The 24,305-nt window shown below is 44.0% G+C and overlaps 1 protein-coding gene across 1 annotated transcript; it reads right to left on the reverse strand.

Annotated features, from left to right (window-relative positions):
• Positions 1-1,668: 1,668 nt before the first annotated feature.
• LOC147339340 (E3 SUMO-protein ligase ZBED1-like) lies at positions 1,669-2,505 on the reverse strand. Its single transcript, XM_086261494.1, has one exon. It carries the CDS (start codon positions 2,503-2,505, stop codon positions 1,669-1,671), a length of 837 nt encoding a protein of 278 aa, XP_086117620.1.
• Positions 2,506-24,305: the final 21,800 nt, after the last annotated feature.

The raw sequence follows: 24,305 nt of genomic DNA on the forward strand, positions 1-24,305 counted from the left end.
CACGTAAAGCAAATGTGGAGCTGTTTATGAAGCAAGAGTTTAACCTTCTGAAAACTAGACAGAGGTTCTAGCAGTAGGATAGTACGTGTCATCTTAAACCCCAGAATTCGTTTTTCACACGTCACAGCCAACAAACTCAAATGCACTACTCTCAATGAAGACGTTTTCTTGCAGTGAGGTCCGAGGCCTGGTGAAACAGGTGAGTCCACTTTTTTCAGTAGGATTCTCTCCAAAAGATCTCCCCAGTTTTCCACACTGGAGTTTCTGCACAAAGGAGAAGCTGGTGAATAGAGAGAACGGGAAGCAAACGCTAGACTTCACTGATTCAATGAATGAGGCAAAGACTGAAGGAATTCCTCCATCCTAAGTAGCAGCTGGTCACAGGTGATTACAAAGAGGTGAGATGATTACCTCCTTGTGGTAATTATGCTCATATTTTCACCAGAAAGAATTTCAGTTTCTGCCTAATACCACTGAGCTTTCACACATCACTTGTTAAATCACGGATTTCATCCTTATGTCCATCAGTTCAGTGGAAAAAATGTTGTTACATTAGTGGACACTGGATGCATAGCAATAGTGATTGTACTATGCTTTATTAATCTAACATGTGAGATGGAGTGTACCATTTCTTTTAATGTACCATGACAAACATGCATCTATCCATCCATCTAGCATCGGTCTCCTCAGTTCCCAAACACTTACACTGATCAAAGAATAGGTGATGCAACACAGTGGTAAACAGTGCCTCCACATTTAAAAGCGTGTTGCTTGCATGGGCAGAGTTTTTTTTAAAAAAAACAACAAAACTACACTTTTAATTCTTTTTTAACACTTTCTCTTTATTGATTTTCATCTTATTTTACATACAGAACTAAAGAGGGCAAGGGAAACCAACACATTCACAAATGATCACATATTCCAAAATACACAACGCCTTGTTTTACGTACACATATTACATATTACACAGGTGCATGTTCCATTCAAACAAATTCGCAGCTGTCCCTCTGCATCACAGAGGTATCAGTTTCTAGTCTCTTGACGTATAACGATCCCATCGTTCCCAAAGTCTCTCTCCTTTCTCCTTCTGTAGCCGCAGTGAGAGGGTAATCAGTTCCATATAGAGCTGGGCGATATAAGATTTTTTCATATCACGATGTGTTTTTTTCATTTCAGGCGATAACGATATATCACGATATAAGCCAAATAACTAAATTTGTAAGATTTAAATGTGCCGTTGCTCACAAGTAAAATGTGAAATAATCAGCAGCTTGTTTTGATTTAAATATTTATTTCCCATAATAAGTTAAATGGGGCAGATGTACTTAAGGAAAATGAGACTTCAGTTTCAGATAAATAGAGGCAAATATTGCAAACTACACAAAAGGCAGCCGCTAAAGCGTTTAAGTTTGAAAATAGAACAAACAAAACAGACTCAATTGTCAATTCCACTTAGAAACAAAATATTAATTCTAAAAATAAATCTTAGTTTGTTTTACAGAAGAACAGACAAAATTGACTAACTAACTTTTGTCAATATCAAATAAACTGAGAACTAAAAGGAAATTCTCAATCTCCTTGTTGTATAGCTTAGCTTTTCAAACAGTTTTAAAATAAAGATGCTAACAGAACATTATATATAAATAAAACTTTAGTCTGACAAAAGCCTACAGGTTGTGGGACAGGAAGACAAGTCTATCCACTGCTTCAGGCTTTAAAGCGGCCCTGTGGCAAGTCACAATATTACCCCCTGTACTAAATACCCTCTCAGAGGGGCTACTGGTTGCGGGGATGCACAGGTAGTGCTTTGCCAGGCAGCTAACTCTTGGGAAGCTTCTGTCGTTGATTTTCCACCACTCAAGTGGGTCCATTTCACTGTCTGCATCAGATGCCAGCAAGTACTTTTCAAGCTCCTTTTCAACTGTCTCTTTCTCAGTGAGCCCTGTGCTGGTGGGGTGGGATTTCTTAAAGAAACTGCCCAGTGACTTTCTCTGTTTCTTCTGGGTTGGTAGTACTGCAGCAGCTCCACCATCTTCTGTTTCCTCCGTTCCAGCTGAAGTGGACGGGTGCTCAATTTGCCCCAACATCTCAGACACTGCTCTCATTTTGATGGCATCAACGTGTTCTGCATTAATGTATTGTACTTTGTAGCGCGGATCTACCAGGGTTGCAACATCAAGCAGTTCATTTGTAATCTGGTCATTGTACTTTTCATCAAGGTATGTCATGACTGTCATCTTAAGGTCTTTTGTAAGTTGTGTTTCATCCTCAGATGGTTTCAGAATCTGTGTTCTGAAAAGGTGAAGCATCGGCTTGAGGTAGGACACACTCACGTAACACTCTCCAGAAAGTGAATCTGTGAATTCCAGTAGTGGGTTCAGGGCCACATGCACAGACTCCAGAACATCTAAATCTTGCCAGGAGGGAACCAAGTGCCTGGTCTTCTTATCTGCACTGAGGACCTGAGAGATAGCTTTATGTTGCTCCAGAACCCTCCTAACCATTTTTTGGTGTGAGCCCCACCTGGTGGGCGACTCTGTCACTAACTTGTGCTGGGGTAGGTGAAGCTCCTCCTGAGCAGCAGCCAATTCCCTTTTCTTCTTCCAAGAGAAACTGAAGGCGGCCACCACTCTCTTACACACGGCCACAGCTCACTCCACCCTCTTGTCTTTGCCGGCTTTTTCTGTGGATAAAAAGGTAAATAATAGCACATATTAACCTCAGAAATTAATTTAAGATTTTGGATTTTTTTTTTCAGTCACAAATAAAATCCACTGCCCTGAAAACCCACTTACTTGCTATGATTGTACTTTTTTTTTATTGTACTTTTACTTTTTTAAATTTTGCTGACAGACTGACCAATTTTTTTTCCTTATATTTAAAAAGGTGACAGAGGCTGGTGTTATCAACATCATTGTTATATTTGACGTTTTCATCACTTGTTCTTTTTTTCTTGAATTGCCCCATTTGGTGGAATCAGAATTTAATGTTCTTTATAGGAAAAACAGCTGAGGTTCTGTATTAGCCAATTGGGATCCTGATAGAACCCCAAAATTCTAAATTTTATTTGGCACATTTTGTCAACTTGATTTACACTGAAGAGTGACTGAATATTTGCCTGTTATGCATGCCAACAGCAACTATTACCTCAAATAAATAGGCTGACATGAAGAATATTCTTTCTGATGTTTATTTTTTAACAATAACCATGGAAGTGATTTAGATCTCTAGCTTTTAATATATTTACATGGGCTCAAAAACACAATTAAAAGAGGCATTTTTAATTTTATTCTGCTTCCCAACTTACCGATAGCTGAGTGAAGTCGATGTCCGAAGCACTGCAGCCGGGTCCAGTTATTCAGGGATGTGGCCTTCACTATATTTGTCCCACTATCGGTTGTGATGCAGACTTGTTTGTCTTCACTCAGTCCCCAGGATGCAAGCGCTTCTGACAGTCCTAATGCAATTACTTCACCCGTGTGGTCGTCGGGAAGGTAGGCAGTTTGAAGACATTTGCTTTTCAGATTCCAGTCTTGGTCGATATAGTGAGCAGTAAGGCTAAGGTAAGGTTCTGACGTGCGACTTGACCACATGTCGGATGTAGTAGCGAAGAACGATACAGTTTGTAGCTCCTTCTCAACAGCCTCACGGCACTCTCTATATAGCTTTGGAAGAGCTGTATGAGAGAAATGTTTACGTCCAGGGAGTTGGTAACGAGGATCCAGTACCTTAATTAGCTGCTTGAATCCTTCATTTTTGACCGTGTTTATTGGTAGCATGTCTTTAGCAAGACAGTAGGCTATGGCATTCGTTCGCTATGTCTCTTAGCTTTTTTGTCATATGGTAAGACGCTGGAGAAAGCCGACTCAATTGACTGTTGCTGCTTCGCAGGGATTCCCCTGGTTGTTTTCGATGACAAATTAGCACTTTCAGTCAGTGATTGAGCGTGCTCTAGTGGGTGGCACTGCTTCAGGTGATGAAAAAGGTTTGTTGTATTTCCAGACTTGGTGGGAACATGCTTTCGGCACGACTTACAGTGCGTGCTACTCTGTTTTTTGTCAGACGTCAAATAGCCGAAATATCGCCACACTACGGAACTTTTCTGGCCCTTCTTTTCGACAATCTCTTCGGCATTTGAACCGTCATCTGTGTTCTCTTCGGTAACGTGGTCACCCAAGCTCTCGGTTGATTTTTCTCTACTTGGTACACTCATTTTCTCCATTACCCGGTCGACACGGCGGTTAGCTGCTTCGCAAACAAATACGCACGTGCGGCTTGGCACTTGTGCTGTACGTAACAAGTCACGTGACGTGGTTCGGCTCTGCGCTACTTAATTTGGATTGGCTGTTCCTTTTTTTTTTTTTTTCTTTTTTTTTTTTTAAAGAGGAAGAGAGAGAGATGAGGTCTATCGCGATAGTTGTATTTTCCTATCGAGAAGAAGTTATATCGCAATACATATCGTTATATCGCCCAGCTCTAGTTCCATATGATGAATAATAATAAACTCAAAAACCCTGGGTCAACCCTGGGTCAACGACCCAGGCATCCTAACACCTCCAGCATGAAGCGCCTGAACCACTTATTTTGGATTTCCGCTTTGGTGTGATGAAGAATCAAATTAAATTCTTCCATCCAAAATCTCGCCATGTTAAAGAATTTGTGGTAGATAACACATTCTTCCACATCCGCAACCAGTCTTCCTCTGAGATAGTTACACCTGCTTCTTTTTCCCATCGATGACTGACATATCTTGTTGAGGTCTTTTTCATAGCTCTAAAACTTCTGTACATTTTTCCTATAGTACCACTTATGTTCTCACCATAAGCATCCATAAATATTTGGATCACACCACTAGCATCTGCGTCAAGCATTCTAATTTCCTTCTGGAAGAAGCTCCGAACCTGTAGGTAACGATAAAAATCTTCCCTGCCGATCTCGTAAATCTGACACGTCCTCAAAATTTATCAGCTCCCCATGCTTCACTATCTGACAGATCGCAGTGATTCCATGCCTGGACCACTCCCTGAATTTATGGTCTAACAATGCTGGAAGGAAGCGTGGGAGATACGCTGGCCATCCCAGCAACCCTATTTCCCTGTTAAGACCAAAAATTTTAATCACATCTGCCCATTTTTTCAGGGAAAACTTACCGTATTTTCACGACCATAAGGCGCACTGTGCTAAAAGGCGCAGTCTCAGTTATGTGTGCCCTTACTGTATTTAACACACACATAAGGCGCACTGGACCATAGGGCGCATACAAGTACCGTATGCGTATTTAAAAATAAAGCGGGAGCAAACCTGAATTCGGTACCTTACTCACATTTTTATTACCAATAATCGTCATCATCAACAACACACAAGCATACAAGTGTGCGTATTTAAAAATAAAGCAGGAGCAAAACAAAGTTTGGTACTCACATTTTTATCATCAATCAAACCCATCGAAGTCCTCATCCTCTGTGTCTGAATTGAACAGCTGCGCTAAATCTCCATCAAACATGCCAGGTTCACTGTCTTCACCGTCAGAGTCACTTTCCGTGCCGTGCGGCTCCTCGGAAACGATGCCGGCTTTTGCGAAAGCTCGAACAACAGTGCCAGCAGACATGTTAGCCCAAGCATCTACAATCCATTGGCAAATTGTGGCGTAACTCGCCCGGCGCTGCCTTCCACTCTTAGCGAAACTGTGGTCTCCACCGGTCATCCATCGCTCCCAGGCCGCTCGCAGCCTTACTTTGAACGGGCGGTTCACACCGATGTCCAGCGGTTGGAGTTCCTTTGTCAGGCCTCCCGGAATGACAGCAAGCTCACAGTTCATTTGCTTCACAAGTTTTTTCACATCGGCTGTGAGATGGGCACGCATAGAGTCACAGATCAACAGCGATGGTGATGTGTGGAAAAAACCACCTGGTCTCCTTACATACACCTCCCTCAGCCAGTCTTTCATCATTTCCTCATCCATCCAGCCCTTTTCATTTGCCTTAATGATGATTTCTGCTGGAAACTTCTCTTTAGGCAAAGTCTTTCGCTTAAAAATCACCATAGGCGGCAGTTTCTGTCCATTAGCATGGCAGCCAAGCACAACAGTAAAAGAAGACTTTTCGTGCCCCGTTGTGCGTATCGCTACCGTGCTGGTCCCCTTCTTCTCCACAGTGTGACTCACCGGGATGTCAAAAGTGAGCGGGACCTCGTCCATGTTTGTGATGTGGCTGGGCTGGATGTTTTTGTCGCCGATGTGTTTGCTGCAGTAGGAGCGGAAGATGGCCAGCTTTTCCTTATAATCCGCTGGAAGTTGCTGCGCTACCGTAGTCCTGGTCCGGATGGAAAAATGGCACCGTTTCATAAAACGAAAGCACCAAGACGGACCTCCTTGGAAATGTTCAATGTTCATCTCTTCAGCTAGTGAAACTGCTTTTAGCCGAATGGTGACCGTCGAAACGCTTCTCCCGCTCGCTCTTTGCTCGATGATCCACCGCTCGAGTCTTTCCTCCAACTCGAGCCACCTCGCCTTATGTCCGCGGAAACTCAGCTGCGTTTTCTTGACCTGCCGGAGCTTGTTTTCCAGCTTCCTCCATTTGCGAACCATCGATTCGTTAATCTTAAATTCTCTCGCCGCTGCTCGATTTCCATGTTCCTCCGCGTAGCTGATGGCCTTCAGTTTAAACTGTGCTTCGTAAGCGTGTCTCTTTGCCATTTTCAGGGTTGTTAAAACAACGATGTCCTGCATAATGCACATACCTGTTCTTTTATACAGGTATGTGCGATTGTCCCGGTATATACGATCAACGCCCACACTTCACCCTTTAACGTTCTCATGGTGTTCTCTACTACGTCCTCCTTACAACACATAGGGCGCACCGCGCTATAGGGCGCGCCGCACTTTTTGAAGAAAATCTAAGACTTTTAAGTGCGCCTTATGGTCGTGAAAATACGGTACACATAAATTTTGCATCTGATATGCCTGTGGTAAACTCTCAAGAGACCCCAGAACAGACTGTGTTGGGAAATCCATCAAAGAAAGCTCAATGTCCTTCCATTTTGCCTCAAACTTAGAGTTACACCAGCACACTAGAGGTCTGATCTGGGCTGCCAGATAGTAATCCTCAAAGCACGGTAGAGCCATGCCCCCCCCCCCCCGCTCACCAGCCTGCTGCATTGTTGCATATTTCACTCTTGGCCTTTTATTTCCCCATATGAATCTTGAGCAATGCATATCCCACTCCCTAAATTGTTTTGCTGGAACCTCCACTGGAAGCGCTGCAAACAAATATAGCAGCTTTGGGAGGATATTTATCTTTATTGCTCTAACTCTGCTGCCCAGATCGAGGAGCAGCAGACCCCACCTCTCCAGATCTTCATATATCTTCTTGTTCACCCGATTATAATTAACTTCATATAACAATGCAAGGTCTTTTGTCAGCAGGATCCCCAAATACTCCATTTGAGATTGATGCCATCCGAATCTATATCTTGCTACCAATTGTCTTGAGGGGTTAAAAAAAGAACGTCAAGATTTGAGTTTTTTGAATGTTTAGTCTATAACCAGACAGTCTGCCATATTCTTCCAGTATTTCCATAAGCAGAGGAATTCCCTCTTCCGGGTTTCCTAGCGCTACCAGCACGTCGTCTGCATACAAGCAAATTTTATTTTCCACATTCCCCGTTGTAACCCCCGTCAATCAAGTCTCTTCCCTGATGCATTGAGCCAACGGTTCAATGAAAAGGTTAAAGAGCAGCGGGCTCAACGGGCAGCCCTGCCTACAGCCACGTTGTAGTGTTATCCGATTTGAGAGGCTTCCATTAACTTTGATCCTCGCTGTTGGAGACATATAAATCATTCTTATACATTGAATAAACCTGTCACATAGCCCAAATCTCTTCAACACATGAAACAGAAATTCCCACCTGACCGTATCGTATGCCTTTTCCGCATCAAGCCCAATGAGAACTGTTCCAGTTTTCCCTTTAAGTATCTGGTCAATAATATGAATGGCCCTTCTGATATTACCGTGTGTTTGTCTGTTAGCAATGAAGCCTGTTTGATCCTCCTCTATCAGCGTGGGCATCAATGTATCAATGGCGGTGAATGCCTACATTTTGTACAAGGCATGTACAGGGTGGACAGGCAAAAGAAGATTGTTTCTGAGTCTTCTAGCTCAGGAACTTCGTTGCCGATTCATGTAGCCCCGCGTACAGACAGAGGCTGAAGCTCTCCAAACCTGTCGTGAGGACTAAAAAACTGTGGAGCAACGAGGCTGTGGAGGAGCTTCGCACGTGTTTGGAGACCACAGACTGGGACACATTGAAGGCTGCTTCTAACAGCTTGGACGAGTTTACGGACACTGTCACCTCCTATATCCACTTCTGTGAGGACAGCATTGTGCCATCACGCACCAGGGTGAGTTATAACAATGACAAACCCTGGTTTACTCCTAAACTCAAAAAGCTGTGGCTGGAAAAGAGAAAGGCGTTCAGAAGCGGAGACAGGGACTGCTACAGAGAGGCCAAGTACAGGTTCACTAAAGAAGTGGACATTGCTAAACATCAGCACTCTGAGAAGATGCAGCAGCAGATCTCAGAGAATGACTCGGCCTCTGTGTGGAAAGGTTTTAGGAATATCACAAACTACAAGCCTAAAACCCCCCACTCCACTGATGACTTGCTCTTAGCCAACACCCTTAACGACTTCTACTGCCGTTTTGACGAGCCATCAGGCAGCCTTCACACCTCCAACGGCCCCAACAATAGAGACACTTTGGACACTAATTCCCCCACCTCTCCCCCCTACATAGAGCCATCACCACCTTCAAACCGTTCACCTACAACACCCCCCTCCTCACCCCACACAAAAGAGGATTTCACACCACCTCCTCCCACCACAACTCTTCATATTCATGAAGCAGATGTGAGGAAGCAGTTTAAGAACCTGAATGCTCGGAAAGCTCCCGGCCCAGACGATGTGTCTCCTGCCACCCTTAGACACTGTGCAAACGAGCTGGCCCCAGTGTTTTCTGGCATTTTCAACTCCTCACTGTAGGCATGTCATGTGCCTGCCTGCTTCAAGTCCTCCACCATAATCCCTGTCCCCAAGAAACCTAGGATCACTGGACTAAATGACTACAGACCCGTGGCTCTGACATCTGTGGTCATGAAGTCTTTTGAGCGCCTAGTTCTCTCCCATCTCAGGACCCTCACGGCCCCCCTCCTGGACCCCCTGCAGTTTGCATATAGAGCCAACAGGTCTGTAGACGACGCCATCAACATGGCCCTACACTTCATCCTGCAGCATCTGGACTCCCCAGGAACCTACGCCAGGATCCTGTTTGTGGACTTCAGCTCTGCCTTCAACACCATCCTTCCAGACCATCTCCGAGACAAGCTTTCCCAGATGAATGTGCCTGATCCCATCTGCCGGTGGATCACTGACTTCCTGACGGACAGGAAGCAGCATGTGAGGCTGGGAAAGAATGTCTCGGACTCCCGGACCATCAGCACCGGCTCCCCTCAGGGCTGTGTTCTTTCTCCTCTGCTCTTCTCCCTGTACACCAACTGCTGCACCTCCACCCACCAGTCTGTCAAGCTAATCAAGTTTGCAGATGACACCACCGTTATTGGACTCATCTCGGACGGGGACGAGTCTGCCTACAGGAGGGAGGTTGAACGTCTGGTGTCCTGGTGCAGCCACAACAACCTGGTGCTGAATGCCCAGAAGACAGTGGAGATTATTGTGGACTTCAGGAAGCACACAGCCCCACTCCCCCCCCCATCATCCTGACTGACACCCCCATCACCTCTGTGGACTCATTCCGCTTCCTGGGTACCACCATCACCCAGGACCTGAAGTGGGAGCCCACCATCACCTCCGTCATCAAGAAAGCCCAGCAGAGGATGTACTTCCTGAGGCAGCTGAAGAAATTCAACCTGCCAACACGGACGATGATGCAGTTCTACACTGCAATCATCGAGTCCATCCTCACCTCCTCCATCACCGTGTGGTACGCTGGAGCCACTATCAGGGACAAACAGAGACTGCAGCGTGTTGTGCGCTCTGCTGAGAAGGTGATTGGCTGCAGACTCCCATCTTTGCAGGACCTGTACACCTCCAGGACATTGCGGCGTGCAGCTCGGATCTCAGCTGACCCTTCTCACCCTGGACACAGTCTGTTTGACCTGCTCCCCTCAGGCAGGAGGCTCCGGTCCATTCGCACCAGAACCTCTCGCCATAAGAACAGTTTCTTCCCCTCTGCTGTTGGACACATGAACAATAACCGTATGACTGTTCCCTCCACTAACACATGACCCTACGCTGTGTCACTGCATCATTCTATGTTTGGCACTGATCACCACCTGCACTCATGTATATATCTTTCAACGTAGCACTCTTAATTCTTATTCTCATGTATATATCTCATGTATATCTCATGCACATATCTTTCCACGTAGCACTTTTAATTCTTATCCCTACTTTTATTTTTTTCCATGTCTATTTAAGTGCTATTTATGACAGCATGTTTGCACTGAAGCACCGCAGCAATTTCCTAATGTTGTAAACCTGCTCAACATTTGGCAATAAACCCCATTCTGATTCTGATTCTGATTCTGACAAGAAAATATTAGCACAGACGCAGGCTGCTGAAGCTGCTGCAGCTGTTGTGCCAGGGACTGTAAAGACAACGCAGTGCCAGTGGAATTTACACAAATTTGCGCAGGGCTAGTAAATCTAGTAGTAGGGACTCGCACCAGGGAAAAAAAGGCTCAGTAATTCTAGTGTTAAGGTGTGAAACAGCTGTGTACTGCCTTTTGTTCCTGGAGAAGGTATTTAACTGAGAGCCATGCTAGGCTCAGGGAGACTCTGCTGACCATCTGTCCCGCGGTCATGCAGGGACTTCATCAAGCTTGGTTGTCTGTTCTATGTGTGTTTGATTAAAGAATGTTAGCTACCGCTCACCGCTCGTCTGCAGGCTTTATTTAAATGGAAAACTTCCACAACAAAATGGCGTTGTCGACATGATAGTCCATGTGGTCACTGAACAACGGTTTCGTGGACGGGCTGATCACCCCTGAGGGAAAAGGTACCTTTGTCCTACCAGCTGTTGAAGCAAAGGAAATGGAAGAGTCACGGAACCGTGTGTTTCAGTTACCACCGAGATCATCAACTTTGAGGGGACTCCTGCAGATGGGTGAGTTGTAGCTAACTTTGTATACAGTCATGAGGAGTTTTTTGTCTGGCCGAGCCGAGAAGTGCTTGCTGCTCCGGAGTTTGAGTCTCCGGGAGGAAAGTCCTGGGGTTTGAGCCCCCAGGCTTGTGTTCGGTTCCGGTGTTGTGCAAAGAAAAGCAATCTGTCTGCCAGAAAGTAATTGCAAAAACACCAGTCCATCACAGGGAACGGTGGTTCGAGTCCACTGTTGATAATCACGTCTGCACAATACAGTGTGCGGAGTGACGGTATTTTAGCACTTTTCTGCCGAGAAGGGAAGAAGGCCATTGCAGGGGACGCTCTGAATGTAAATATGGGATCTAGATCCAGTAGCGGCGGACGTTTCACCCAGCGGCCAGAGATAAAACTCAATATTTGACTGTATAGTAAGAAATGTGAGTGCAAGTATGTTGTGAGATGAAAGAGAATGGTTGTGTGGGAAAAGTTGATGTGTGTGTAAAAACAGTGAAAATGGGGCTAAAAATCTTGAAAATTGGGAACAAAAACAAGAAAAGAAAAAAAGAGAGGAGTGTAGAAATGTGTGTAAAAGTTGTTTCCAACTAGCGGGTGAAGGTGGTACACCAGCTCCCCTAGGGTGGACACACACACACAAAATTAGCAGAATTGTTGATAAAAATAAGCAATAAAATAGGAAGAGGGTTTTGTGTTTTTCAACGTAGGGCAACTACAATCTCTCTGGGTTTTTAAGAAAGGGGAGTTCAGAACATGAGAGGGGAGATGTGTTGTTTAAGCAATGAGAAGAATGATCAAAATGTCTCAGTGTGTCACTTGCAGGTGAAGAGCAGACCTGGATCAATTTTCCACGTGCAGCAGTCGGAAGAAAATTATAGGTTCTTATCATAGGGCTCTTCAACTGGTGGGGGAGATTGTCACATCTTGCAGGAGCTTTCCTCTCCTCAGGAGCTCCCTCTGCAGGAGGGGGAGATACAGGAGAGGTGGAGGAAGATCTCAGCCTGGGTGTTTATTGTCTTATGTAGTCTGGAAGATGAGTGGATGGTGGGGTGGGTGCAGTTTTCTCTGTGGTGGGGTTGGGTGGACTGTCCCGGGCTCTGTGGGGCCGGGCGGCGCTGCTGCACTGGGCCCCGGTCTGGATGGGCCTGGGCCCCCTTTCCCTGGCGGGTCGCGGAGTATGGGGGTGCCTACTGGGGTCAGCGGGGGAGCTGGCCCCAGGGAGGGGTCACTTGCCCCTCCCTTCCTTCCCTCCCCATCTCCAGCTGCCTCCCTCTTCCCGCTCCACCACAACCACCCACACATGCAGGGCCTTGGAGTGGGGGTATGTCACCAGGGTGCAGAGGAGGCTACCCCCCCCCCCCCCTCTGTCCCCTTCTGGCTGCCTCTGCCTCAATTTTATCCCACAACTTAGACATTCACATTACTCACACTCTCATTACACATACATATAGGATCTTGGGGGTGGGCACGATACACGGAGTCCAAAGTACCATCAGGGTGTACACCCCACCCCTGGCATCGTTGCCCACCTCTCAATTTTAAATACACGTAGACATTGAGGGCTAGCAGGAGGGACCATGCGCTTACCTGCTGCTCTCTGGCAGGTAGCTCCATGCCCTCCTGGGTTTTAAATGCACCTTAGAACACGGGTGGAGGGAGGTTTGGAGTCTTCTCTCACCCCCATTCTCTGCGACCTGCTGGAGCAGGGGGGCTAGGACTAGGAGGAGGAGTTGGCCGTCCGACTGCGGTCTGGAGTGTGGAGCCTTCCTGCTGCTGCGGAGTCGGGGCGGTCTGCCTCCCCCCACCGCAGGGAAAAGGGAAACACCACCTGGGTCTGGGTGCAGTTCCCCCCTCCAGGGGCGGGGGCACCTAGACCCGGTTTGTAGAGTACGCTTGGGGAGTGTGATCGTGTGTACAGCGTCTCTTTATGTCTGTCTCCACGTTGGTTGAGTGTGGAGTAAGTGCATATGAGAGCATGAGGGTGGGAATGGATGTTTGTATCTGTGTGTGCCTGTATGTCTGTGTCTATATGTCAGGTTGGGTGTCAGGCGCCACCTCTCTGGGGACATCTCAGGCCCTCCAAGGTTTGGAGGCCTATCTCCCCCTACCACCACTTCCCCTGCCAGTGGTGGACCCCCTCAGACATCGGTGCGTTGGTGGTTCTTTGTGTCCGGGGATGGGCGTCCAGGTACACACCGGCTCACTCCTTGGCGGCCGCTTATCGGGGCCTGGAGCCTGGGGCTCGCTCGGGCCACTTCGGAGGTGGGGTGCCCCCGGCCTCTCGGCCTGGGGCTCGGTCACTCAGGCGCAGCTGGCTGCCGGCGGAGCTCACGGGCGCGTCACTGCAACTCCCCCTGGCTTCTGCTCCGCGGCTGCTGAGTGAGCCCTCATCTGGGACTCTCCTCAGCTCTTTCCGGGACAGTGGCGCAGCTGCCCCTCTGTTGGTCTTCCTTGGTCTCTTGTGTTCTGGGGGCCTCTGGATGTCTGGAGTTTTGATCTCCTCCATACCTGCTTCATGCCCTGGAGGACGGGGCTGTGGCCCCCCCACACCCTCTAGCAGATTATTACATGAAGGAACCTTTTAAAAAACAAAAAACAAGCGCGTCCATGCTCACAGGTGTACACACGGGTGATCACACCCACAAACTACACCCTTTTTGGCTCCTACCTCAAAGCACACTGTGTTCTGTTGATCTTATGTGCTGCACAATAATGTTTAACATTTAGTATTTACTGTCATATTCCCATATATCATTGTGATGCTGTTTATTCTATTACTCTTGTTCTCTTCTGCTTGCTTTCTTTTTTCTTTCTCAGCAGGTGACCCAGGTGATTGATATATGTATTTTTTTTTCTCTGCCCGTTCTGTTGGTTTTTGTCTTTTGCCCTTCTCCCCCGTCCCTCTTCTCAGCTGTTTCTCTTTCCCTCTTTCTTTCTCCCCTTCTTTCCCCCAGTCAAGTCTGTCCCGTATTCAGCAAGTGAAAATAAAATAAACAATAAAAGGTGAATCAAATGGACCATTACGGCAAGGCTGGGATGGTCAGTTTGGTAAAGTAAATCCGTTGGGCATCTTTCTTTGCCTTTAGACAACAATTCTGATGGCAAAAGAGCCAAACGGGACAGGCCAAAAAAAAAAAAAAAAAAAAGAAAATTATAGGTTAACACCATTAGAAACACTCAAGCCAGGTTTTGGCTGAATTATTTTACAGCTTAACTTCCATGTGTTTGTCACCCTGAGAACACAAGCTCCAAGAATCTCTCCCTCTCAAGAAATGCAGTTCCAGAACAACGAGATGGATCTCAAGAGCTCACAGCAGTATCCTGAGCAGTGAAGAAAAGGTCCAGCAGCAGCAGCTGTGCAAGACAGCGACAGCAAGGAGAAAAATGGCATCATCATGACTGGATAGATGGAGATGTGCATTTCCAACGAGCTGCAACTTCACTGTGTGTAAATGGACCTTTGAAAAGACTGCCTGAGTTGGACATTTCCCACTTTTGGAGAAAATGGAAAGATGAGACAGTGGAAAACACAGGACAACTGACTCTCACTGGACAAGGGGGGGAGATGAGATGAGACCACAGTGGAAGGAGCCGGGGAGGACATGGAGGAAGGCTGGTTTAGTGTGGGAAATGAAATTTGGGTTTAGGAAACTGGGAAGAAAAAACGACTGCCTTACGTGGAGAATTGAAAAGTGTCTGGACCACTGCAAAGAGGAGAGGTACACAAAAATTACACAAACAGAAAAATGCATTAATCCTACTAACACAAACACACATACAATGAAGCTCATGAAGATCAAACAGTATTTTAAGCATGCGTTTCTGTTACCATCATCTTGTCCGGTTCACTTAGTAGGTTAAGAAGTGATACATAGACTAGTGAACTAGTATTATTTTTGGGGAAGGATGATTGAATCATAGCAGGGGTGAACAGAATGCTGCAGGGGGGTCAGATGAGTGGAGACTAATAGATTATTGAGTTTCTTGTTTCTGATGTGTGGGGGAGGTCTTATCATGACACACATCTGGGTACATGGGAAGAAACTCATCATCTAATAGAATATTGCTGTTGTGCGAGGTGTGTGACTGGTGGATGAAAGTTTTGGGGATTTACTTGGCTGATGCATTTTCTTTTGGTACCACTTTGAACCTGCTAGTTTTGATCTATCATTCTAAGAGAGTACGCTTAGACAAGCCCTAAAACTAGGCCTTCATATTTTTTGATTTTAACAATGCACTTTGATTTTGTGTTTGGCAATTTTCTCTTTTTCAAGCAGGCCTGCAAGATCGGAATCGAAAGCGCTACACAACATGTTGAACAATCGCAAGTGAGCTTCTCCAAAATTAAAATGGGCTCAGGAGAAAGCCACTTATTTGGGACAATCAGAAAACAAGTCCCGGTCAAAAAGGATTCAGCGAGGTAATCCAGTCTAAAAAATTTTTCTTTTTTGAAATGGCGTCATTGCTGGCAGTGGAAACTTATTGCGTCACGAGAGGTTCTACTGTCAGCAAATAACAAATGGGGACTGACTGGACTGGTCCGGGGAAGCTTTCATTTTTAAATTGCAGAGACCGTGACATGAGGGATATGGAAGGATTGACTGAGGCGCAGATGCAGACCATGACCAGGAGAGAAGGCTTCAAGAGGACCAGTGAGAAGCAGGGACCATCTCCAGGACAACTGACAAACGACAGTGGACTGCACCACTGGGCTTTCAGGAGATTGTGAACAGCAAAACCTTAAAATAAAGTGATAGAGATTCGGCGTTGAGGAAGACAACTAAGGTGTACGACATGCTCTGCCTTAAATCGTCCGCGGCATTAGAACAGAAACTGAGGAATGAAGAGAGCGTGCCAAGCTCCAAAGGTGACAGCACAGAGGGAGATCAGCGTTGGAATTATGACTCTGTAAATGGCACAGACACCAGGAGCCATGACCGTGAAAGGGAATGTCCACCTAATGCTGTTTCACTTTGCCATGCAAAGTACTTTGACACTCTGGAGAAGGCCTGTGCTCTGTATCATTCTTGTTGCCATTTGCACGTGAGAGCTTAAATTGTGGGGAAGATTAAAGATGAACAAAGGGTGGTGAGAGAACAGTGAAGTGAGGATACACAGTGTGAAACTCCTTTAAGTGTACAATAATGTTGATGTGATAAACAGAATGTCAGGAAAGAAATTCTGGTATTAATGTGATTCTTTGATTTAAGAATCAAAGACTGGGATTGTATAGGAATTTCTTTTACTTATGTATTAATCACATTATTTTATTGTATGATACCTTGATGCCACTGGATTTTAACATGTCTCACACTCATACAGTAAGACAAATGGTGGGGGTCTAGTAAGGAAGTTGGGGGAAGCAGACAACTCCACAGGACGAGTCTTTTGTCTCTTTGAGGACTCTGGTAGGTAGCAAGGGAGTGTGAACCTTAATGTGTGAAACAGCTGTGTACTGCCTTTTGTTCCTGGAGAAGGTATTTAACTGAGAGCCATGCTAGGCTCAGTGAGACTCTGCTGACCATCTGTCCCGCAGTCATGCAGGGACTTCATCAAGCTTGGTTGTCTGTTCTTTGTGTGTTTGATTAAAGAATGTTAGCTATCGCTCACCGCTCGTCTGCAGCTTTATTTGAATGGAAAACTTCCACAACAGGCAAAAAAAAGCTTTTTGCTAAAAAAAAGATTTAGAGCAGAAGTTTTTTGCACTGCTTTTTAAAATGAAAACATATTGCATTTATTTACAATTAAAGACACAGAGCAGGAGGTGTGTTACTGTTTTACATCCACAGACACACAAGAAAAGAAGCAGGCAACATGAGGTCAAGTTATGGCAATTTTATTTGTGTATTTCAGTACATGTATTTAGATTAGTTTTTAAAAGACAAACAAACGTCCCAAGAAGAAGGATGGGGTGAAAGAAAGGTGGAGAGAGGAGGAAGAAACTATTGATCTCCTCAAACTTGATGCTGCTGGATCAGTTCTTTCTCAGCAGTCTGCTCCAGAATCCCCTCCTGTCCTCGGCTTGCTTTTCTTTTGCCTTCAGTTCTTTTAAGGTTTTGTTGAGCTGCTCCTCGGCATCTTTAAATTTTTCTTTCAGCTGCTGTTTGGCCAGTTTCACTTTGTGTTTGAGGAGCTCTTTAGCTTCCTTTTTGTGCTTTTGTATTTCTTTAAGTGCGTCTTTGCAGTCTTTCTTGGTCACCACAGAGCCGGTCATTTCTTTCATGAATGCCTTCACCTCAATTTTCTCTTCTGCAAGTTCTTCTTGCACTTTCATCAGTTCCTTCTTCATGTTTTGAGTGTAACTCTTTGTATCTTCCATTTCTTTCTTTGCTTCCTGTATTTTAATTTTCTCTTTCTCCAACACTTTTTGAGCTTCCAACAATTCTTTCTTCATATTTTCAATCTCATTTTCTGCCTCATGTTTACGTTTTTTCTCCTCTTGAAGTTGTTGCTTTACATGCAGTAATTCCTTTCTTAGTTTTTCAGCTTCAGCCATTACATTTGCAGCTTCTTGTGTTGTCAACTGCATTTTCCTTTTTCCCTCTTCAAAAGCTTCCTGCACCTCCTGTAATTCCTGAATCACATTTCCTGCCTCCTTCATTGCAGTTAGATATTTATTTTTGGCTTCTTGTGCTGTGGTTTTCTCTTCCTCCAATGCTTTTTGAGCTTCCAACAGTTCTTTCTTCATGTTTTCATTCTCATTTTCTGCCTGTTGTTTTCCCATTTTCTCTCCTTTAAGTTTGAGACCCACATGCAGTAATTCCTGCAATACTACCTCAGTTTCAAACTTTGAATTTTTAGCTTCTCCTCTTGATTTTTCTGCCTCTTCTTTTAATTTGACATTTTCAGCCTGTATCATTTCAAATTCTTCTTGCAGGTTAATCAGCTGTACTGAATTGTGAGGTGAAGCACTCGCCGATCCTCTTCTCGTTCTCCCTTGATTCATTTTGGCCTTTTAAACAAAGGAACCAACGTTTTGTAGAGGAGTGAAGTGAAGTTTTTGATGTTTTCTTTGTCAACTGTCGTTTGTCCTGCACAGAGATGCTGCTGTAGATGTGTCTCTAGCTGTGTCTGGATACAATGAACAATGCTGTAACTAAGTGCTTGTGTTGCACAGTTCTACTAAACATTCCATTCCATGCATGCTCCGCCCACATGGTCAGGAATGTCAGGTGCTGCATCACCAAATGCTGCTCCCGTTGCCTAGCAATAACAGCTGTTTACCTTTTGGGGTCTGGTTCATTATTTAATAAAGAAAACATGTCCAAGTATTGGGTGCTGAGGCTCAGCGCATATTCTAGCCTGCTGTGTGGGTGGGCAGCTAGAAATCACTGGTGGGCAACATGAGTGAGGAGAAAACTGGAGCAGCCAAGCAGGGAGCTGCAGGTTGCTGGTTTGAGTCTCTGTTCAGATGCTGATGTCTCCTCTCTCTGAGATGTCTGCAAACGGTCCCAGATAAAACAATAAGGATAATAAACAAACACGTGACTAAAATAACAATTATGACTCTGATGTGTTTCATGTGTAGCAGGATGGCCTCTATACAGCAGTCGCTGCAAGCATCCACATCGCCACACTTACTTTTCTTTAAGCAGGCGTGCTGGGCTCCTCCTAAGGGAAGTTTGAAACTTCATTTCCTTCATGCTGGTGAACTTTTTACCAAATATTTTCATCAAACCTTCTCCATCACTGACAGGGATTGTTTGGATCTTCACACATCTCCACCAACCCTAAAAAATGAGTCTCACTTTGCTCATATAATGCCAGGAGTGTCTCCATATTTCACAAAAGTCTATGCAAACATGTAACAGTATCCCATATTCATAGAAATATTATTGATATTATAACAAAAGCTGTCACCAACACAATTGTCCCAAGTGCTTTTTTATTAGTTATTGCAAATGCTTGATTGCAGTTCTTGCTAGATGACAAAACCACTTATTAGGTTTAGAAGGAAATGACTTTTTCTACATGAGGTAAAGTTGGAGAGCTGTTTCCCCAAACTAAACGAAATCATCATTTAAAAAACTACAATCTGTATTTACTCTGAACATCTGTGTTAACATTTGAAATTGGAGACATGTAAGTGTAACAAACATGTTAAAACATAAGAAATCAGGAAGGGGCATGTATAGGAATTTCTTTTACTTATGTATTAATCACATTATTTTATTGTATGATACCTTGGTGCCACTGGATTTTAACATGTCTCACACTCACACAGTAAGACAAATGGTGGGGGTGTAGTAGGGAAGTTGGAGGAAGCAGACAACTCCACAGGAAGAGTCTTTTGTCTCTTTGAGGACTCTGGTAGGTAGCAAGGGAGTGTGAAAGGAAGTTTTTTGCACTGCATTTTAAAATGAAAACATATTGCATTTATTTACAATTAAAGACACAGAGCAGAAAGTGTGTTACTGTTTTACATCCACAGACACAAGAAAAGAAGCAGGCAACATGAGGTCAAGTTATGGCAATTTTATTTGTGTATTTCAGTACATGTATTTAGATTAGTTTTTAAAAGACAAACAAACGTCCCAAGAAGAAGGATGGGGTGAAAGAAAGGTGGAGAGAGGAGGAAGAAACTATTGATCTCCTCAAACTCGATGCTGCTGGATCAGTTCTTTCTCAGCAGTCTGCTCCAGAATCCCCTCCTGTCCTCGGCTTGCTTTTCTTTTGCCTTCAGTTCTTTTAAGGTTTTGTTGAGCTGCTCCTCGGCATCTTTAAATTTTTCTTTCAGCTGCTGTTTGGCGAGTTTCACTTTGTGTTTGAGGAGCTCTTTAGCTTCCTTTTTGTGCTTTTGTATTTCTTTAAGTGCGTCTTTGCAGTCTTTCTTGGTCACCACAGAGCCAGTCATTTCTTTCATGAATGCCTTCACCTCAATTTTCTCTTCTGCAAGTTCTTCTTGCACTTTCATCAGTTCCTTCTTCATGTTTTGAGTGTAACTCTTTGTATCTTCCATTTCTTTCTTTGCTTCCTGTATTTTAATTTTCTCTTCCTCCAACACTTTTTGAGCTTCCAACAATTCTTTCTTCATATTTTCAATCTCATTTTCTGCCTCATGTTTACGTTTTTTCTCCTCTTGAAGTTGTTGCTTTACATGCAGTAATTCCTTTCTTAGTTTTTCAGCTTCAGCCATTACATTTGCAGCTTCTTGTGTTGCCAACTGCATTTTCCTTTTTCCCTCTTCAAAAGCTTCCTGCACCTCCTGTAATTCCTGAATCACATTTCCTGCCTCCTTCATTGCAGTTAGATATTTATTTTTGGCTTCTTGTGCTGTGCTTTTCTCTTCCTCCAATGCTTTTTGAGCTTCCAACAGTTCTTTCTTCATGTTTTCATTCTCATTTTCTGCCTGTTGTTTTCCCATTTTCTCTCCTTTAACTTTGAGACCCACATGCAGTAATTCCTGCAATACTACCTCAGTTTCAAACTTTGAATTTTTAGCTTCTCCTCTTGATTTTTCTGCCTCTTCTTTTAATTTGACATTTTCAGCCTGTATCATTTCAAATTCTTCTTGCAGGTTAATCAGCTGTACTGAATTGTGAGGTGAAGCACTCGCCGATCCTCTTCTCGTTCTCCCTTGATTCATTTTGGCCTTTTAAACAAAGGAACCAACGTTTTGTAGAGGAGTGAAGTGAAGTTTTTGATGTTTTCTTCGTCAACTGTCGTTTGTCCTGCACAGAGATGCTGCTGTAGATGTGTCTCTAGCTGTGTCTGGATACAATGAACAATGCTGGAACTAAGTGCTTGTGTTGCACAGTTCTACTAAACATTCCATTCCATGCATGCTCCGCCCACATGGTCAGGAATGTCAGGTGTTGCATCACCAAATGCTGCTCCCGTTGCCTAGCAATAACAGCTGTTTACCTTTTGGGGTCTGGTTCATTATTTAATAAAGAAAACATGTCCAAGTATTGGGTGCTGAGGCTCAGCGCATATTCTAGCCTGCTGTGTGGGTGGGCAGCTAGAAATCACTGGTGGGCAACATGAGTGAGGAGAAAACTGGAGCAGCCAAGCAGGGAGCTGCAGGTTGCTGGTTTGAGTCTCTGTTCAGATGCTGGTGTCTCCTCTCTCTGAGATGTCTGCAAACGGTCCCAGATAAAACAATAAGGATAATAAACAAACACGTGACTAAAATAACAATTATGACTCTGATGTGTTTCATGTGTAGCAGGATGGCCTCTATACAGCAGTCGCTGCAAGCATCCACATCGCCACACTTACTTTTCTTTAAGCAGGCGTGCTGGGCTCCTCCTAAGGGAAGTTTGAAACTTCATTTCCTTCATGCTGGTGAACTTTTTACCAAATATTTTCATCAAACCTTCTCCATCACTGACAGGGATTGTTTGGATCTTCACACATCTCCACCAACCCTAAAAAATGAGTCTCACTTTGCTCATATAATGCCAGGAGTGTCTCCATATTTCACAAAAGTCTATGCAAACATGTAACAGTATCCCATATTCATAGAAATATTATTGATATTATAACAAAAGCTGTCACCAACACAATTGTCCCAAGTGTTTTTTTATTAGTTATTGCAAATGCTTGATTGCAGTTCTTGCTAGATGACAAAACCACTTATTAGGTTTAGAAGGAAATGACTTTTTCTACATGAGGTAAAGTTGGAGAGCTGTTTCCCCAAACTAAACGAAATCATCATTTAAAAAACTACAATCTGTATTTACTCTGAACATCTGTGTTAACATTTGAAATTGGAGACATGTAAGTGTAACAAACATGTTAAAACATAAGAAATCAGGAAGGGGCATGTATAGGAATTTCTTTTACTTATGTATTAATCACATTATTTTATTGTATGATACCTTGGTGCCACTGGATTTTAACATGTCTCACACTCACACAGTAAGACAAATGGTGGGGGTCTAGTAGGGAAGTTGGAGGAAGCAGACAACTCCACAGGAAGAGTCTTTTGTCTCTTTGAGGACTCTGGTAGGTAGCAAGGGAGTGTGAAAGGAAGTTTTTTGCACTGCATTTTAAAATGAAAACATATTGCATTTATTTACAATTAAAGACACACAGAGCAGAAAGTGTGTTACTGTTTTACATCCACAGACACAAGAAAAGAAGCAGGCAACATGAGGTCAAGTTATGGCAATTTTATTTGTGTATTTCAGTACATGTATTTAGATTAGTTTTTAAAAGACAAACAAACGTCCCAAGAAGAAGGATGGGGTGAAAGAAAGGTGGAGAGAGGAGGAAGAAACTATTGATGTCCTCAAACGCGATGCTGCTGGGTCAGTTCTTTCTCAGCAGTCTGCTCCAGAATCCCCTCCTGTCCTCGGCTTGCTTTTCTTTTGCCTTCAGTTCTTTTAAGGTTTTGTTGAGCTGCTCCTCGGCATCTTTAAATTTTTCTTTCAGCTGCTGTTTGGCCAGTTTCACTTTGTGTTTGAGGAGCTCTTTAGCTTCCTTTTTGTGCTTTTGTATTTCTTTAAGTGCGTCTTTGCAGTCTTTCTTGGTCACCACAGAGCCAGTCATTTCTTTCATGAATGCCTTCACCTCAATTTTCTCTTCTGCAAGTTCTTCTTGCACTTTCATCAGTTCCTTCTTCATGTTTTGAGTGTAACTCTTTGTATCTTCCATTTCTTTCTTTGCTTCCTGTATTTTAATTTTCTCTTTCTCCAACACTTTTTGAGCTTCCAACAATTCTTTCTTCATATTTTCAATCTCATTTTCTGCCTCATGTTTACGTTTTTTCTCCTCTTGAAGTTGTTGCTTTACATGCAGTAATTCCTTTCTTAGTTTTTCAGCTTCAGCCATTACATTTGCAGCTTCTTGTGTTGCCAACTGCATTTTCCTTTTTCCCTCTTCAAAAGCTTCCTGCACCTCCTGTAATTCCTGTATCACATTTCCTGCCTCCTTCATTGCAGTTAGATATTTATTTTTGGCTTCTTGTGCTGTGGTTTTCTCTTCCTCCAATGCTTTTTGAGCTTCCAACAGTTCTTTCTTCATGTTTTCATTCTCATTTTCTGCCTGTTGTTTTCCCATTTTCTCTCCTTTAACTTTGAGACCCACATGCAGTAATTCCTGCAATACTACCTCAGTTTCAAACTTTGAATTTTTAGCTTCTCCTCTTGATTTTTCTGCCTCTTCTTTTAATTTGACATTTTCAGCCTGTATCATTTCAAATTCTTCTTGCAGGTTAATCAGCTGTACTGAATTGTGAGGTGAAGCACTCGCCGATCCTCTTCTCGTTCTCCCTTGATTCATTTTGGCCTTTTAAACAAAGGAACCAACGTTTTGTAGAGGAGTGAAGTGAAGTTTTTGATGTTTTCTTCGTCAACTGTCGTTTGTCCTGCACAGAGATGCTGCTGTAGATGTGTCTCTAGCTGTGTCTGGATACAATGAACAATGCTGTAACTAAGTGCTTGTGTTGCACAGTTCTACTAAACATTCCATTCCATGCATGCTCCGCCCACATGGTCAGGAATGTCAGGTGCTGCATCACCAAATGCTGCTCCCGTTGCCTAGCAATAACAGCTGTTTACCTTTTGGGGTCTGGTTCATTATTTAATAAAGAAAACATGTCCAAGTATTGGGTGCTGAGGCTCAGCGCATATTCTAGCCTGCTGTGTGGGTGGGCAGCTAGAAATCACTGGTGGGCAACATGAGTGAGGAGAAAACTGGAGCAGCCAAGCAGGGAGCTGCAGGTTGCTGGTTTGAGTCTCTGTTCAGATGCTGGTGTCTCCTCTCTCTGAGATGTCTGCAAACGGTCCCAGATAAAACAATAAGGATAATAAACAAACACGTGACTAAAATAACAATTATGACTCTGATGTGTTTCATGTGTAGCAGGATGGCCTCTATACAGCAGTCGCTGCAAGCATCCACATCGCCACACTTACTTTTCTTTAAGCAGGCGTGCTGGGCTCCTCCTAAGGGAAGTTTGAAACTTCATTTCCTTCATGCTGGTGAACTTTTTACCAAATATTTTCATCAAACCTTCTCCATCACTGACAGGGATTGTTTGGATCTTCACACATCTCCACCAACCCTAAAAAATGAGTCTCACTTTGCTCATATAATGCCAGGAGTGTCTCCATATTTCACAAAAGTCTATGCAAACATGTAACAGTATCCCATATTCATAGAAATATTATTGATATTATAACAAA

This window comes from Aulonocara sp. 'chitande type north' Nkhata Bay, linkage group LG1, assembly GCF_057382095.1.
Source record: "Aulonocara sp. 'chitande type north' Nkhata Bay isolate Kocher_YH1m ecotype deep benthic linkage group LG1, A_spYH_male_GT1.1, whole genome shotgun sequence".
NCBI classification, from domain to species: domain Eukaryota; kingdom Metazoa; phylum Chordata; class Actinopteri; order Cichliformes; family Cichlidae; genus Aulonocara; species Aulonocara sp. 'chitande type north' Nkhata Bay.